General features: G+C 46.3%; 1 protein-coding gene across 2 annotated transcripts in view; it reads left to right on the forward strand.

Moving 5' to 3' along the window:
• Positions 1-1518: 1518 nt before the first annotated feature.
• The window catches only part of hip1rb (huntingtin interacting protein 1 related b), a 23681-nt gene continuing 9857 nt past the window's right edge, over positions 1519-15342 (forward strand). The window contains exons 1-11 of one of the 2 annotated variants that reach the window (XM_084457657.1): positions 1519-1743; positions 10210-10273; positions 10523-10665; positions 11150-11206; positions 11528-11608; positions 11907-11983; positions 12469-12530; positions 13193-13333; positions 13536-13593; positions 13947-14022; positions 14768-14935. In XM_084457657.1, coding sequence (XP_084313783.1) covers positions 1651-1743; positions 10210-10273; positions 10523-10665; positions 11150-11206; positions 11528-11608; positions 11907-11983; positions 12469-12530; positions 13193-13333; positions 13536-13593; positions 13947-14022; positions 14768-14935 — 1020 coding nt within the window. In that variant the 5' untranslated portion in view covers positions 1519-1650. Of the gene's footprint in view, positions 1744-10209; positions 10274-10522; positions 10666-11149; positions 11207-11527; positions 11609-11906; positions 11984-12468; positions 12531-13192; positions 13334-13535; positions 13594-13946; positions 14023-14767; positions 14936-15342 lie in introns of those variants that run through there. The other variant, XM_084457658.1, reaches the window with a different exon arrangement.

Genomic DNA, 15342 nt, shown 5'->3' on the forward strand with positions numbered 1-15342 from the left:
AACCCTTGGGGGGGGGCACAGAGCCAAACATGGCCGCCCATTCTCCTCCATTCATTTTTTGGACTTGAGGCTCAGGAGCGAAAAAGTCCCCCCATTCATTATCAATGGAGGGGACAGATTTTTTTTAAATGATCCTTTTTTATTAGACAAGATATAGTTTTTCACATCACACATTCATATCAATCTTTGTCCAATGTTCAATTTTCCATTCTTTATAAAGGGAAACAAAAAAAAGAAAAAAGGACACCAACTAAAAAGAATACAAGTAAACTAACATACATATGGGGTTGCCTGTTTTCCTGTTTATGCCTATCATCTAAACATTGTTCATAGATCTATAATCTAAACATTGTTCCATATAAGATCACTTCCTGATGTGATGGTGTATTCGATTCAGTCTTTCCATATGTCTCGAAACCTAAGGGCCTCGAGCCTTAAGCTATAGATGATCCTTTCCATTACATACACATCATGCACCACATTCATCCACTCATCTATTGTTGGGGGAGTGGGTTGCAGCCACTTCCTAGTTACTACCTTCTTACATGCAACAGTCAGGATATTAAACCATTGGTTACTTGATACATCATGATCAGAGAGTAATGGGTGGGGATTGAAACGGCCATATCTTGATGTGTGAAGGTCTGAGAGACACGTGGTTTGGACTGGCATAAAGCTCTCGACCTAACGAATGTAGCAATACCAAGCATGTCCTGCGCATGCGCACAGCGCCAAAATAAGACTGAGTGAAACCAGCACCCTGTGTGCTAGAGACACAGGGTTTAGACTGGGATGTGTGGGGCGAGAGCCCAGAGTGCACCACCACCGAACTGCCCCCCCCCCCCCCCCCGAAGCCCCACACATCCCAGTCAATGGGGGCGGAGGGCCTCACAGAGCTAGGACATGCATTCATGGACGCAGGTCTGTGCTCTCCGAACACCATTTCCAGTTCGGATATGACGAGCAACACTATCAGAAATATGTCTGAAACAATTAAGGGCAATAATACACATACCGTCCTTTATAATGAATAATGAAAATTCCTCCTGTAGGCTATTGCTTTTTACCATAATCAATATCTTATAGGCTACTTTTCTCTGGAGGTAGGCTACTTTATTCCTGTCCCCATAGGTGCTGGGAATAAGCATCACATACAGACAAAAGCAGATAGGTAGATAGATTTTTAGAATTGTCATTATTTAACAACTATTAATATACATTTAAATGGCCATAAATCTCTATACTCCAGAACTGAAACTGAAATTGTTGCCTGTTTCAAATAAACTCCATACTTCACAGGCTCCTGCATGACGTAGCTCAAACCCCTCCCCGTCGCATTGGCTCCCCCCGCGTTGCTGTGTGCGAACCGTCGTGTCCTCAGTGAGCCTGTGTTTAGACGGATCCACCTTTTACAAACATTTCGCTTTTCCTCCTTCTGCGCTCATGTAGGCTGTCTTACCACTGTTCTGTTTTCAAATGCTAGTTGCTGGTGTCGAACGGCTGGAACCGTGTGTTGGCGTGGTCCCGGTTTTACAGAACATATTAAGGATATAACCTGACCTTGCTTCTAACCGAATACTGGAAATCTATTGAAAATAATCGACATCATCGAATTTTCTCTGATATTTTTACCGGCTTCCAGACTGGAGGATGAACACCATACGACAGGTGCCTTCCAGGGTGAAGAGCAAAAGGACCGAAACCAATTTAGGTGCGGAGAGAGAGCATTTTGACAAACAGCAGGTAAATAAAATAAAATAGGCAACCTATAGGCTACCTTGTGGCTGTGTTATGGCTCTGTGTTTGTTTTAAGGCTACAGCTCGATCAACCATTTACGCTACATTATATTTTATGTAAGGCCTCACTGATAAGTTTTTGCTTGTCGGTCGCTCGGGGTAAATTAGGCTATATTTAAATTAGGCTATAGACTATCATTTATTGGCTTCTACTGATAGAGTATGCAAGCGGATGGGATGTTTTTGTTTGAAAGGTAGGCCTACGCAAACATAATATTTGGCAGATGAATGTGACTTAGGCTAAATGTCACGGTGATGTAGGCAGCCTCTAACCATGCTAGCCTCTAACCATGCCAGCTCAGCCTCTAACCATGCCAGCTCACACCTGGCGCTTCACCTGAGTTCCCATTTCGGGGGAAATGTTTATACACAATTAGGCCAAGGCTTATTCGCGAGTATAACCTATTAGACCAATATAATGTGGGATAATGTACCGAAATAAATGGATAGTCTTATGTAATTTGACCTGGGTCCTTTTAAAATGATGTATTGAAAGGAGCATTATCAGTCTGCTTTCGTAAATGTGACTTCCACATGCTTTCAGGCATTGAATGGGAATTGCAGTAGTAGTATGGTGTTCAGCTGGCCGTTCTTGTTTGGCTACCTCTCCCTGGTTCCTTCATTCCTTTTCTGCACCCAATCCCCCCCCAGGGAAGTGAGATACTATGGACATGGGCTACTGATGGCCATTCCTTGAAGCACAGTAAATGGAGGAATATTTGATGAGATGCTCTGTGTCCACCAATAGCGAGGGTACTTGAAAACTGCTTTTTATTGTATTTTTTATTTAGATTTATTTAAATCAGCAGTTCAGCAGTGTCAAGTTCAGAATCTTGTTGTTGTTTCTGTGTTATGTGTATCCTTTGAACACTGAGCAGGAACACATGATGCTCGCCAATGACAACCATAGTGACAGCAGGCAAGGCAGACAAAGCAGAGATAAAAAGCTGATTCAGTGAGGAAGAGGAAACGCATTCCTGTTGGCCTTGTGGGTGAGGAGACAATAGGGAGAGAGAGAATGTGTGCGTGATCTCCTCGACTGCATTGTTGACTAGATCTATCAAAGATAAGCCATCAGATCATATCATTACTGTCACATGCTTGGCACATGCCCTGCCCAACATAACTTAAGACATGACAAAGCATACTCTGTAGCCACTTCTGTCACCAATCACCGTGTTGCCCACCTTTGCAACATCAGTTTTCTGTGCTACAATACTCCCCCGCATATTAATTAGATTGTGACACTACAGCTACAATTATATATATGAGAGAGAGATGGGGAATGGGAGAACTGACATTCTCTGGGAAGTTGACTGACAAGCTGGGAATTTCCAACGAGGCCCTTTTATCTGAGGACACTTCCCCATCTCTCCATAGAGGGAGCTGCTGAGTCGCTCTGTTGTGCAGTGTGTTACTCCTGCATACCTGAACAGTAGGTGTGCTCTGGCTCCAAACTTGGCCAAGTGAAGGCCAAGTGGCCAAAGCACCGATGTAAAGGAACATCTCAAGTCTGGGGACGACGCAGACATTATACTTTATATACCACTTAAAACGGGCTCCTCTGCAGACCTTGAGGCCCTGCGTTCTATTCTTGCTGCTAATGCATTTCTCTGTATCATTGATCCGGTTCTTGTCATAGACCCACACGATTCTGCTGAGTAAATGAACCTGCCTGAGGCCCAACGTTACATTTCACCCCCCTTCTGACTGTTGCTCTCCCCCGCCTTTTTCTCTCTTAGTTGACCTCACTAGCAAGGTCAAATCTCCCACACTGAGCCTTTTGTTTACACTTTCTGTGTGCGTGTGTGTGTGTGTGTGTGTGTGTGTGTGTGTGTAGTTTCTGAGTGTACTGTATAGAGTTTTTGCTCTCCCTCATTCCGTCCCAGTCGCCTCAGTGCCCATGAGGGATGACGGGGGAGCCACGAAAGGTAAACACAGCGGCAGGAGTGAGAACAGGCACAGGATTAAAGTTCCTGTGTCCATTATCAATTTGACCACGGACACTCTCTGAGGAATGTCTATAAAGTATATGTTGTAAAGGATAATTCGCAATCATTTCTACATTCATTTTATTTTTATTTATTTTAGGCCTCAACCTCCTAATCACTTGCTTGCAAAGTGCACAGATATGACTATTGCGTTTCTCTTTGTGTGCGTCTTTGTGTGCGTCTTTGTGTATGTTGGACCCAGTTGAATAAAAAGGACAATACACAACAGTTTGGTGCTTCCTTGTTGCCAATGTTCAGTTGCTTGAGGTCTCAATGGAAATATCTACAGGAAGAGAAGAAAGCCTGAGAAAGTTGGGGGTAAATAACAACAACAACAACTAGAAATGGTGAGAGCACAGGCCTCTGACCATGAATGCATTGTCCAACAAATGAAGTGAGGTGACAGTTTTATGCCAGTCCAAACCCCAATGTCACGGTAACTTCCCCATGACGCGATATGGCCATTTAATTTCCCTCTATTGACAATGAATGGTCGGAATTTTTCACTCCCCAAGTCCAAAAAATGAATGGCGGTGAATGACTGGCCCTGTGTGGGTGGCTCGTGGACTCGTCCTGTTTTTTGGATCCACTCCAAAATCGAATGGGTTCTAAGTTGGCCCATGTTACACACTTCCACCGAGTTTTGTGAAAATCGGTCTGGTTGTTTTTGCGTAATCCTGCTAACAGACAGGATTGCGCTGTTGCTGGGCCAGAGGTAACAAAAGCAGAACTTGTTAGTGCTGACATGCCAGGCTCACCCTGACAGTTGGTCAGATGAGTAGGAAGATGCCAGCCTGGTTAGGTTCTACTGCTCTCTGAGGAGGACATGGCAGAAGTTTTGAGGGTCCTTTCTGACTTCCTAAATGGTGTGGGAAGAGCAGATCATCTCATTCTCACAGGATTGGTGTCTGAGAGGAGAGATGTTTCTCTTTGGGAGCTCTGCTCCACCCGCGGTATGAAGCTGTTAACCCAGAACCTTCAAGTAACCTCAAGTTACCCTGCACCGTTTGTTTTTCACCTAGATGTTTGTGTAGGATGTGATCTATCTGGGGATGGACAGGCCGCAGGGGTGAGGACAGAGTGAGTTCATCAAAGGCAGGAAGGGCACGTCCTGTTGGGGTTCATGTTTCTGCCTGGGTTGAAACACTGTAAGGACGGAGCCTGCTATTGTGTTGTGAGAGAAAGCCAAGCAAGCAGGAGTCAAGGAGACATGTAGCACAATGGGGAAATTTCTGGGGAATTTTGGTCACGAACGGTGTTGTCTGGAAAAGGACAATCAAATAACCATTTAATCTTACGAGACTTCCCGGTTGAAATATCTTTCTGTTGCATAGTTCTCAAATCAAGAACTGCGAAAGTGGTCTGATAAGTAGTTCAAACATTCTGTCACGCTTGTTCCCTCGTGTTTTCAATTCCTTTCTCAAGACTGTAGCGATGAATCCACAAGTTAGGAATCCAAGCCTAGACCAAGTATTTCTGCAGAGAGACTTTATTTACCATCAGCTGTCTTAACCTGTGGTTTTCTGTATTAACACCCTTATTGACCTGATGAAGTCATACCTGATGAAGTCATAATTCTCATTCTAAAAGCCAGTTAGGCCTAGTAAACACAGCTGTGGTAGTGGCACTGATTCACTAACTGAATAATGGCTTGAAAGGCTACATTCCTCAGTATTTCACCTCAGAACATGTAGTCCATCCCTGTCTGACCTGTGTGTGGACTTCTCTTCATTTTGACTGACACACTAAGACCGACATTTTCAGCAGTTGTCTTATGTATCTTTGCATGCAGTGAACCTCAACACTTCCAGTGTATTAGGGCTAATTGATAGTCGGCTAATATTGCCAGACGCAAAGTTCAACCTCATTAGTAGTGCATCGTTACTGCGGTTCAAAGGCGTTGATGTTGTGTGTGACCTTGACAGCTAGGGCGGTGCTCAAACAGCAGTTTGTTTAATTAAGCTGATAACGACCTGCAATAACAGCCCTTGCTGCTGGGCATTTGTGGAGACGAGTGGAGGTGTTGTTGCTACCGGACAGACAGCCCTCAGCCGCTGACCAGGGATGTCTATGCTATGGGATGTCAGTGTGTCCAAGCACTTCGACACTATGTTGAAAAACAGAGAAGAGAAGGTAAGGAAGGAGGCAACGCAGACGAGTGAATCAAGTGCAGTGTGTTCAGTATATGGTGAGTAGAGTGTGCTTTGGTCAGTGTAGTTGGCATTGAACCTAAGGTTGACCTTGAGGATTAGAGTGAGATCATTCCAACCTCTCTCTCGCTCTCTTTCTCTCACTAGTTCTCTCGCTCTGACAGGGCATTAAGACTGGTGTTTAGAACCACATTCAACGGGTTGGGTAGCCAATCGGTATCACTGTCGATAGGGTTGGCAATGTCTGGAATTCAACAATATACAATAGTATGTTTTTTGAGGGTTTTTGCAGCTTAAACAGTAACTAGCCATACTGTGTTATAAAAGGTTAATCTGACCTCAGGAGAGAAAATCTGATTCTTTTCAACTTTAGTGCTGTCCACTTGGTGTCTAGTAGGCCTATTGTACCTTGTCTTGAATTCTGCCACGATTCAGGTTTTATGTTAGATGACAATTGTAATATCTCGGTTATTATGTATTGCGTGCTCGAAACGTTGCCATATAAAAAGATGTGTAATGACCTGATCATTTCACCATAAACATTACATTGAAATGTGCCGTCAGTGTCAATAAGGGAACGGGCACAAATTTGCAATAGTTGCAACCGCGTACGAGCTATAGAGTAGGCTACAAGTAATGTCAATCTGGCTAAATCTTCTCTACATGCTTTTGTGGACAACAGCAGCATTGTACTTTTGTGAAAAATGATTGAAATATGGGCTTTAATAAAAAATAAAAAAAATAAACTAATTTTGTCCCATTTGCACCCAATTTGGTAGCCAATCACAGCCAACCTATCGTTCAATGTCCCCTTGTTACTGTGGAGGATTCGTATTGCGACCCCACGGTGGGCGATTTGAAAAAGGGAGCCAGGTACCTGACTCTCAGGCTTATTACCATGATTCTGACATCAGATGGGGTCACTGGAGAGCAACGAACCCTCGAGCCGAGATTAAACTAACCAACCTCAGGAGAATGGAGGCCCAATATGCCCCTCCCTCTGGGGATCCGGCCATACTCGGATCTGGTGAGACCAGGGTGCGAACCCCGGTCCCTGGTGGGCAGCTGCGCCGAAACACGGCGCTCCCAAACGGACGTGTAGAGCTGCGCACCCCGCTGATGCATAGGGGTACTGCTTATACTACTTTCATAGTCGGACTGGAGGACGCTATAGTGGGTGCTCTTATAGCGTAGAGGACAAGTACGAGGGGTCACAAAAAATGGGAGTCACGCGGATGTCGGCACAGAGCCTACGCGAGTACGCGTATACCCTCGGTGACCAAATGTATGTTACACGGACCCTCGCAGTCCTGGCGGCTGCCACTCAAATTCAAACAGCGTAGATTTAACATCTGTCAAATCACAATGTTTTCATCCATCATGATGGCTGTCAAAGATCAAGGATAATATTATCGTAATATTGTTCAGGCATATGTAACAACTGTCCCTGCGTGTGCTCGTTAGTATTGCTTCCACCCACTCTTGCCTGTGGTGGATCTCGGGTCCTTTGTCTCGCCAACGCACACGACCATCTCTTATGATCACTGCTTTAGCCGACAATGCCACCAAAAAGCTAGCGACTCGATGGTGCGAGTGGGCGGTATTTATACTGAGGAGTGAACCAATTCAGATCTGTTGCACCTGTCTGTCTGGCATACTCAGGCAAGATCACTATGAGTATATCCTACACCATTCTCATATATATTTGAGAATGCTCTTCCGTAGATTTCAATGTATTTGCACAAATGTTTTTTTTTTTTTTTTTTTTTTTTTTTTTTTTGGAAGTGCTTCTCAATTTTCATTTTTATGACCTGTTGATAAGTTTATTGCAATTTGTCAACAGTCGTCTCCCATTCCCTCTCACTCTCGTCTATCACCTGCTCCTTCTCCCCATCTTCTGCCGTCTCTCACTCTCTCTTCTCATGTGTGTTGTCTATCTGACTTCGCTCTCTCTCTCTCTCTCTCTCTCTCTCTCTCTCTCTCCCTCTTTCTTTCTCTCTCTCTCTCTCTCTCCCTCTCACACTTCTCTCCCCTTCCTCTTGTATTCTCTCTGTGAGTGACAGGCCGTGTGAATGTGTTATGAGAACCTCCCTGCAGCTACGCTGTTCAATCGTCATCTGTCGAGGCCTCTGTGCTCGGCTCTGTGTGCCAGATCATGGCTCCCGTCCAAACTAGTCTTCTAGCCCCAGCTGATGGCCTTCCTCCCCCAACAAACCCCTCATTGTCCCACGCACCCTCGACGCAGTCCATGGCTCTTGCCCTGTATAAGCCAGGGACTAGCAGTAGCCTGGTAAGGAGGGGTCCCCATCAACCAGGAGACCCCATCTCCCACCGCCCTCCCTCACCCTTGCTCCTGAGGGGTAGCCGTCGGCCCACACTGGTCTCTCTGTGCTTTGTTTTGGGATTGTGTGTGTTTTGGTGGGGAGTTGTGGTCTGCGGTGGTAGCTACAAGGTTTCGCCTAATAAATGAGGTCTTTGTGAATTCGTGCGATTGCTGTCCAGTCCTGCCTTAACATTCTGATTAATGTGGGGACGTAAATGTACCACAACTCGCATGCCTGTCCGACACACCAGAACGCCATTTTTGTGGGGGGTGGGGGTTATTGAGAGGGAAATTGGGGCAAGAGCGACGTTTGGGAGAGAGAATGTTTGCATAGAAGAGCCATAAGCGCTCATTCATGTCTTTGTACAAGCCGGATTACTCCGTTATGTAATGACTTGAAATTAAATAGAGCTGTGAGTTGGCTGTGAGTGAGTGGTCTATATCACTGATCCACATACACGGTGGGTTAGACTGGCCACTGCAGAATGAAATATTATGTGTTATATCTGTGTCCTTTAGCTTTTTATTTTCTTGTACATTTCTTTGTTTATTTTGCATGTTGAATATTCTGGTGGTATTTCTATATTTAGTTGTATTGTATCATGGGTGAAGCATTCCCCTAATGCTTCGTGCCTCATGCTTTTGAAATCAGCGATTAGGTCGTTTAAACACACCCTCTGTTTGGAGTTAGACTTGAGAAAGACCATGACACAACTGTGTGAAAGAACAGATATTATTATCTGAGGTCATGACGCGGTTATGTCACACTGTGGAGCCATTAGCTCTGGCTCCTCCTCCTTTCCTCGCTCCATTCAGCTGGTCTTGTTCTACCTGTTGGAACAGGTGCCAGAGGGGCGCGGCCTCCCATCCCGAGGCGCTGGTTGACGGTCGCTCTCTTTTTTCCCCCCCATTGTTTTCAGAGCGTAACAGAGACAGGGACGACACCCTGGTGCTCTGATCCCTCCTTGACCTCTGACCCCGACACACACCACGTTCATCATGTACCGTACACTAAGAAATACAGACGTTCTATAACCGGGAGGAGCTGTAAAGGACTTGCTCTTTGGTTTAAACTATTCACATTGTTATGCCATGCATGTCTTGGTCTGTAAATCTATTGTAGCTGCTACAAGAAAGATGCTGCTAAACAACATTTCGTTGTATTTCTTGTACGATGACAATAAAGCTTCTAAATCCAAATCCAAATCTAAAGTTGAGTCCCATGCCTTAGGGACTGCCCAACTGACATTACAAATTATGAAGTTATTTAGGGAGGGTATTTTGTGAGTTAGGAATGTTTAATCATTTTTTTCCCCCTGGATACTTTGCTGTAGCCATCATTGGCATTGAGGTTACATGATGCAATAATCCGTTTGGAATGCCGTAAGCATATGTCATGTCAGACACACCCAAACAACAAATAAAACACAAAGTAGTGGCTCACTCAGCTATATTACTCAGTTGTCCATTCTTTTGGAAACTCTGCTGGTGATAGGTTGCTTACTAGAGCTTAGTACTGACTCCACTCGTCACAGTACAGCTTCTATCATATCGAGTAAAGTACCTTATCTTTATTCAACATTGTGTGTGTGTGTGTGCGTGTGTGCGTGCGTGCGTGTGTGCGTGCGTGCGTGCGTGCGTGTGTGTGTGTGTGTGTGTGTGTGTGTGAAAGGTCTACTCTTTCTCCTCCCTCTGTGCTGCTGACACAGTTGAAACCAAAGCCCAAGGGTTGCCTTGCCTTGTCAAGCGCTAGGACTGATAAGTGTGGGAGTGGAAACTGGTTGGTCACGTCCCTCCCTCTCCCTGACACACATTGTACACAAGCACCGTCGTAAGAGAGGAAAGTCACTTTGTCGGGAAAGTCCGAGAGGGTTTTTTTTTGCACTGATGTCGAGCGACCAGAGAAAGTGACTGACAAACCTCTCCTCTCTCCTCTCTCCTCTCCCAGCTAAGCAGCATCAGCAAAGCCATCAACTCCACGGAGACTCCTGTGAAGGAGAAGCATGCACGCCGTATCCTTTAACACTGCCCACTGATCCCCAACTGGAAATGCATTGACTACTTTGAAGTATTTAAAACTGCTGGAAATTGTCACTTTGTATTGGTACTTGATGTTAATAATTGGAGTTTGGACACAATTGATGTCGATGTCTACCCAAGCTATGTACTATAAAATATAATTGGCAGGAGGTGAGTACTGAGTAGGCTTGGTACTGTGTTGTGTTTTCTCTTCCCGTTCTCTTCCTTGACGATGGCACCAGGGATCATTCTGGGGACCCACAGGGAGAAGGGGGCCTACACCTTCTGGTCCTACGCCGTGGGGCTCCCCTTGTCCAGCAACTCCCTCCTCAGCTGGAAGTTCTGCCATGTGGTGCACAAGGTGCTGCGGGATGGCCACCCTAACGTAAGCCCCCCCCCCCCCCCCCCCCACTCCACCCCCCCCCCCACCCCCCCGTGTGGGGAGGGGGGCTCCAAGCTTCTTTTTATTTGCACTGCTCAAAACATTCAGTGGATGAAGAAAACGGAAAGAGAGAGAGAATACTTCCACTCAGCCAGAGTATGAAGAGTTGGCCAGATGAGAGGCCGGAGTAGGACGAGTTTAATGCTGACCTCGTGTAGCCATTTCCTGTACATGGGAAATTTGCTGTGGCCTTTCCCATTTATAGGAAACGACTACGCTGATGGTGATTTTAAAAAAAAGGCGCACACACACAGAATTTAATTTAATCCAAATTATATCAACTGAAAAAAGCGAGACAGTGCCCCTTTAAGATGAGCTTGCATAATTGTATGGAATGTTTACTTATAATTGCACAGTGCGCCCTATTAGAGTACTGCGTCGGCACTGTTATTGAATTGACGTGATCTGTCCCTCGTTTCCTCTCCAGAGCCTGCAGGACTGCATGAGACACCACAGCACCATAGTGGAGACTGGTGCATTGTGGGTAAGTCTGGAGATGGAGCAGTACTGTGTCTCTTGAGTTAGGGAGGAGGTGAAGGGGGTTAAAGGCAAAGACATTTTACAGCGAAATTACATGAAATGGGAAACATCCTGTGCTTTGATGAGAGCAATTTGGGGATTTTTAAGCAAAAATTCAGGTTCAATATGATCCCCTCGTGACTCTACTTCCTGTGCGCCCGGTGGTGATCTAGGAGATAAGAGTGGGAAGAAGGGAAAGCGTTTGAGATGCAGATGAGATTTTTTTTTTTCTCCCGCTACTCAAATAAAGCTCGGCTTAATGCCTGTTCACTCCTCTGGTTTCCAGGGCAACCTTCATGACCGATATGGACAGCTGGTGGCTCTATACTCTAAGCTCCTCTGCACAAAGATGGAGTTCCACGTGAAGGTGAGAGCTCCCTCTGCAGTTTGTGTGGACCATGTTTTTATTCTCACAAGGCATTGGTCAACCTTGTCTCCGTACATGGAAGATGAAGCAACATATTCAGCGAAATGCAGGCAGACTAACTGGCATTACAAAGCACGTCACCTGATATGAATTGAGAAGATATAACAATATACCGAGGATATGATACAGATATTTGAGCCATGTCGTATCCTTGCCGTTTAGTCATCATGTCATATCCACAATTAGAATAGAACCAAGACTGTTGGAATGCATTGAGCCATTATGGTTTTCTGTGCAGCATTCTGAAATCAAAACCAACCTGGAGGCCTCAGACGAGGTCCTGGAGCGCACGGCTGGAACAGACATCAATAATGTGTGAGTGTCGTCTCATCTGTCCTCCTCCACACATCCCGAGCTCTTCCCTGCTCTGTTTATTCAGCTAGCCGCACTAACTCTCTTTGATGCGTCATTAAAATAATCAGCCATTGTTTATATGTGCAAGTCAAGGCATTCATGCATTCAGAATGTAAACGCAATCAATCAATCAAAGGTTTATTTGTATAGCGCATTTCATACACAGAGGCAACACAACGCGCTTTACAGAGAACAAGGGAGGTGGGCATACGACCCACCCCTACATATTCCAGAGGGAAGCAAAAAAAAAACAGTAATCACCCGGGGGGCCAGAAAAGTGAGCTGTAAAAAACAAACCGCAGGCCCTATACTAATGCTACTGTTAAAATGGAGATTGAGACCAGAGGGAGCAAGTCTCCTGCTGTTTTCATTCTGAAAGGAGCCATTTGCAGAGTGCTTGAGTGCAGCCCCCGTTTGAATAACGTGTATCGGCTTCACACCCGCAGGTTCCAGCTCACCGTGGAGGTGTTTGATTACATGGACACCGAGCTGAGGCTGGCGGAGACAGGTGAGAATACCCCACCTCTACCCTTACCTCCAGTCCTGCTCTCCACAAACGATCGGTAACCTGAGATAGAGGGTGCCGGCCCCGCTCCGTTAACGGTTGACGTGCCCTCGTCTCTACTTTTGATAATGTGACTTAATCCCCACAAATAACCACCATAGATCAACTTAGCGTTGAGTTAAGACGGGTCTAAGGGTTAGGGTTAGGGTTAGGCCATTCACCAAAACCTACAGTAGAAAAAAAAAAATGGTTGCAATTATAGAAGTCGATGTGATGTGGCTGTGATTGGGCTGTAATTGCGTGCACCTCCCTTCCCTGCGGATGTTGGCATGGACTCTCTGGTCCTGAACAAGGGTAAACACACACTGGGACTGTAAGCAAGGCCATCCGCCCACCTTCCTGACTAACTGGTTATGTTGTCCTCTGAAAACATAGCTCCACATTTATACTGGGTCTTTATAGTGTACATATACCCACCCTTGTCCACCACAAGGCCGAGGACTGTTTCCCGTCCACCACTTTCATCATTAATGTGTGAGTCTTGGCCTCGTCGCTGTATATCTCAACCGGTGAGTTTTAATAGGGGCACCGGCTAGCCTTCGCTGTGGAGGCCTTGCGCCAGTGTTCATTGTGTGGGTGTTCTACGCGTGTCCTGTCCTCCGCAGTGATCCGTCAGCTCAACACGTCGATAGCCATCTCCACGCTGACGTCGGGCCAGTGCCGTCTGTCGCCCCTCATCCAGGTCGTCCAGGACTGCAGTCACCTCTACCACTTCACCGTCAAGCTGCTCTTCAAGCTACATGCCTGTACGTTAAGCCTAGTTTATACTGTACAAGACAAGCTATGGGTCCTGGCTCACAGCTCTGGGCAGCTTCACCTACACCTGAGATCGAATAACATCAAAACATCTGTTCTACTAACTGTAGCTTTCTCTAACTAATGCTTGAGAATTCATAGTGATTCGCCGATTGTGTTGTGGATTTCATGGTGATGTGTTCTGGATTCCAGGTCTCCCGGCGGACACTTTACAAGGACACCGCGACCGTTTCCACGACCAGTTCCACAGGTGAGCTCGCTAGGGCCTCGGGCTACAGGAAATCGAGGGCGGCGCTCTGGATAGGGAGGGTGCTTGCCTATGATACAATAGGGACACTGCAACCTTATCCTGGTGCAATCACCCTCGTTGCTACATCACAAAGTCAATTCAGATACTCTGGTTCCTGCTGCCCGCCCTCCATCCGCTTGTGGTGTCACTTTGTCGTCACTTTTTTTGTGTTTGTTCTTCCGCATATCTTGGCCACGGCCTCCGTCACCGTTGCCTAGTTTTATTCCAACCTGCTGTAAAAGCAAAAAGCAAGTTGAAGTCGATCGCGAAGAATGTTGAGACCAGCGGTTGAATCATCACGCCTTGTCTTCCAGCCTCAAGACCTTCTTCAACAAGGCCAGAGACATGATGTACTTCAAGCGGCTGATCCAGATCCCCAAGCTGCCTGATGTAAGAGCGCAGAGGGGCGGGGGGGGGGGGCTGGGGGGGGGGGGGGGCAGGGGGAGAGACCCGTCACATCACAACCTGAACAAGGGAACAAACCAGAGTCACAGATGACGTAACTCTCACTGTCTTTTATCCCTCTGTCCAGTAGTGTAGTGAAGGGTATAATAATGGAGTATACCCACTTCGTTCAGGGCTGCCGCTAGGGGGGGGGGGGGTGCGGTCGCTTGGGGGTGGGGGGGGGGTTGTTTGTGATTTTGTGCCATGTGGGAAAAAAAAGACATGCATGCATAGTGGCCTCGCAATGCCTATTTCGCACAGGGCCTCGCATATCTCCCAGACGGCCCTGACTTCTTTATCCACAGACACACAGTTTACCCACCTCTTATCCACCACCGATGTAAAAACTGAACAATCTCTGAATATTCGCCGTTCTTCTTCAGTCACCACCGCACCGCCACCTCTATCTCTCTCTCTATAGCTGTGTTCGGAATCGCTCCCTCGTTCCCTCACTCCCTATTCCCTATATAGGGTTCACCATGTAGTGAACTACCTAGGGAACAGAGAAAATGTAAGGTACATGCACTGTTCCCGGGAAATCAAGGTGAATTGTGGGTAATAACTAGTGGACTATATAGAGAATGAAAATTCCGTGGAGAATTCGGACACTACAAACAAAATGGCTGACGCCCTATATAGTGAATAGGGAGCGATTCCGAACACAGCTCTGTGTGTTTGTTTTGTCCCACAGCACCCCCCTAACTTCCTGCACGCGGCCTCGCTGGCCAAGCACGTGAAGCCGGTGGTGGTGATCCCCGACGAGGACGAGCCGGAGCAGCAGGACGACGACGATGACGAGCCCGAGCCGCTGATCGAGGTCTGCGACGTCACCATGCCCAGTCTGCAGGTCCAGCCACAGGTACGACTGGCCGGTCAATTCAATTCAAATTCAATTCAACCAACTTTATTAGTCCCACCAGGGGCAATTGATTTAGAGCAGCTTGTTGCACAGAAAACATAAAAAACATCACACAGTACACAATCAACATCACACAGTACACAATCAACAACAAGTAGCCTACTGTACACCAGCACACTCACAGCATACAGAGAGCCTTGACCCCAGAGGTCACGCTGAGCTGTGAACTAGTGAAAGGGGTTTCTTGATTGAAATAGAGTTCAATATGTGAATGAATGAATCTTTTATTTAAAATGGACATCACAGTTACATTGCAACAGTCAGTGGACAGACCAGATGCATTGCTTGAGTGTTTGTAGCACAAGCGCTAATTTTCAACACCAGTCCATAGGAGGCTTTTCAAAAAA

Source organism: Borostomias antarcticus (genome assembly GCF_949987555.1).
Source record: "Borostomias antarcticus genome assembly, chromosome: 23".
Classification (NCBI taxonomy): Eukaryota; Metazoa; Chordata; class Actinopteri; order Stomiiformes; family Stomiidae; genus Borostomias; species Borostomias antarcticus.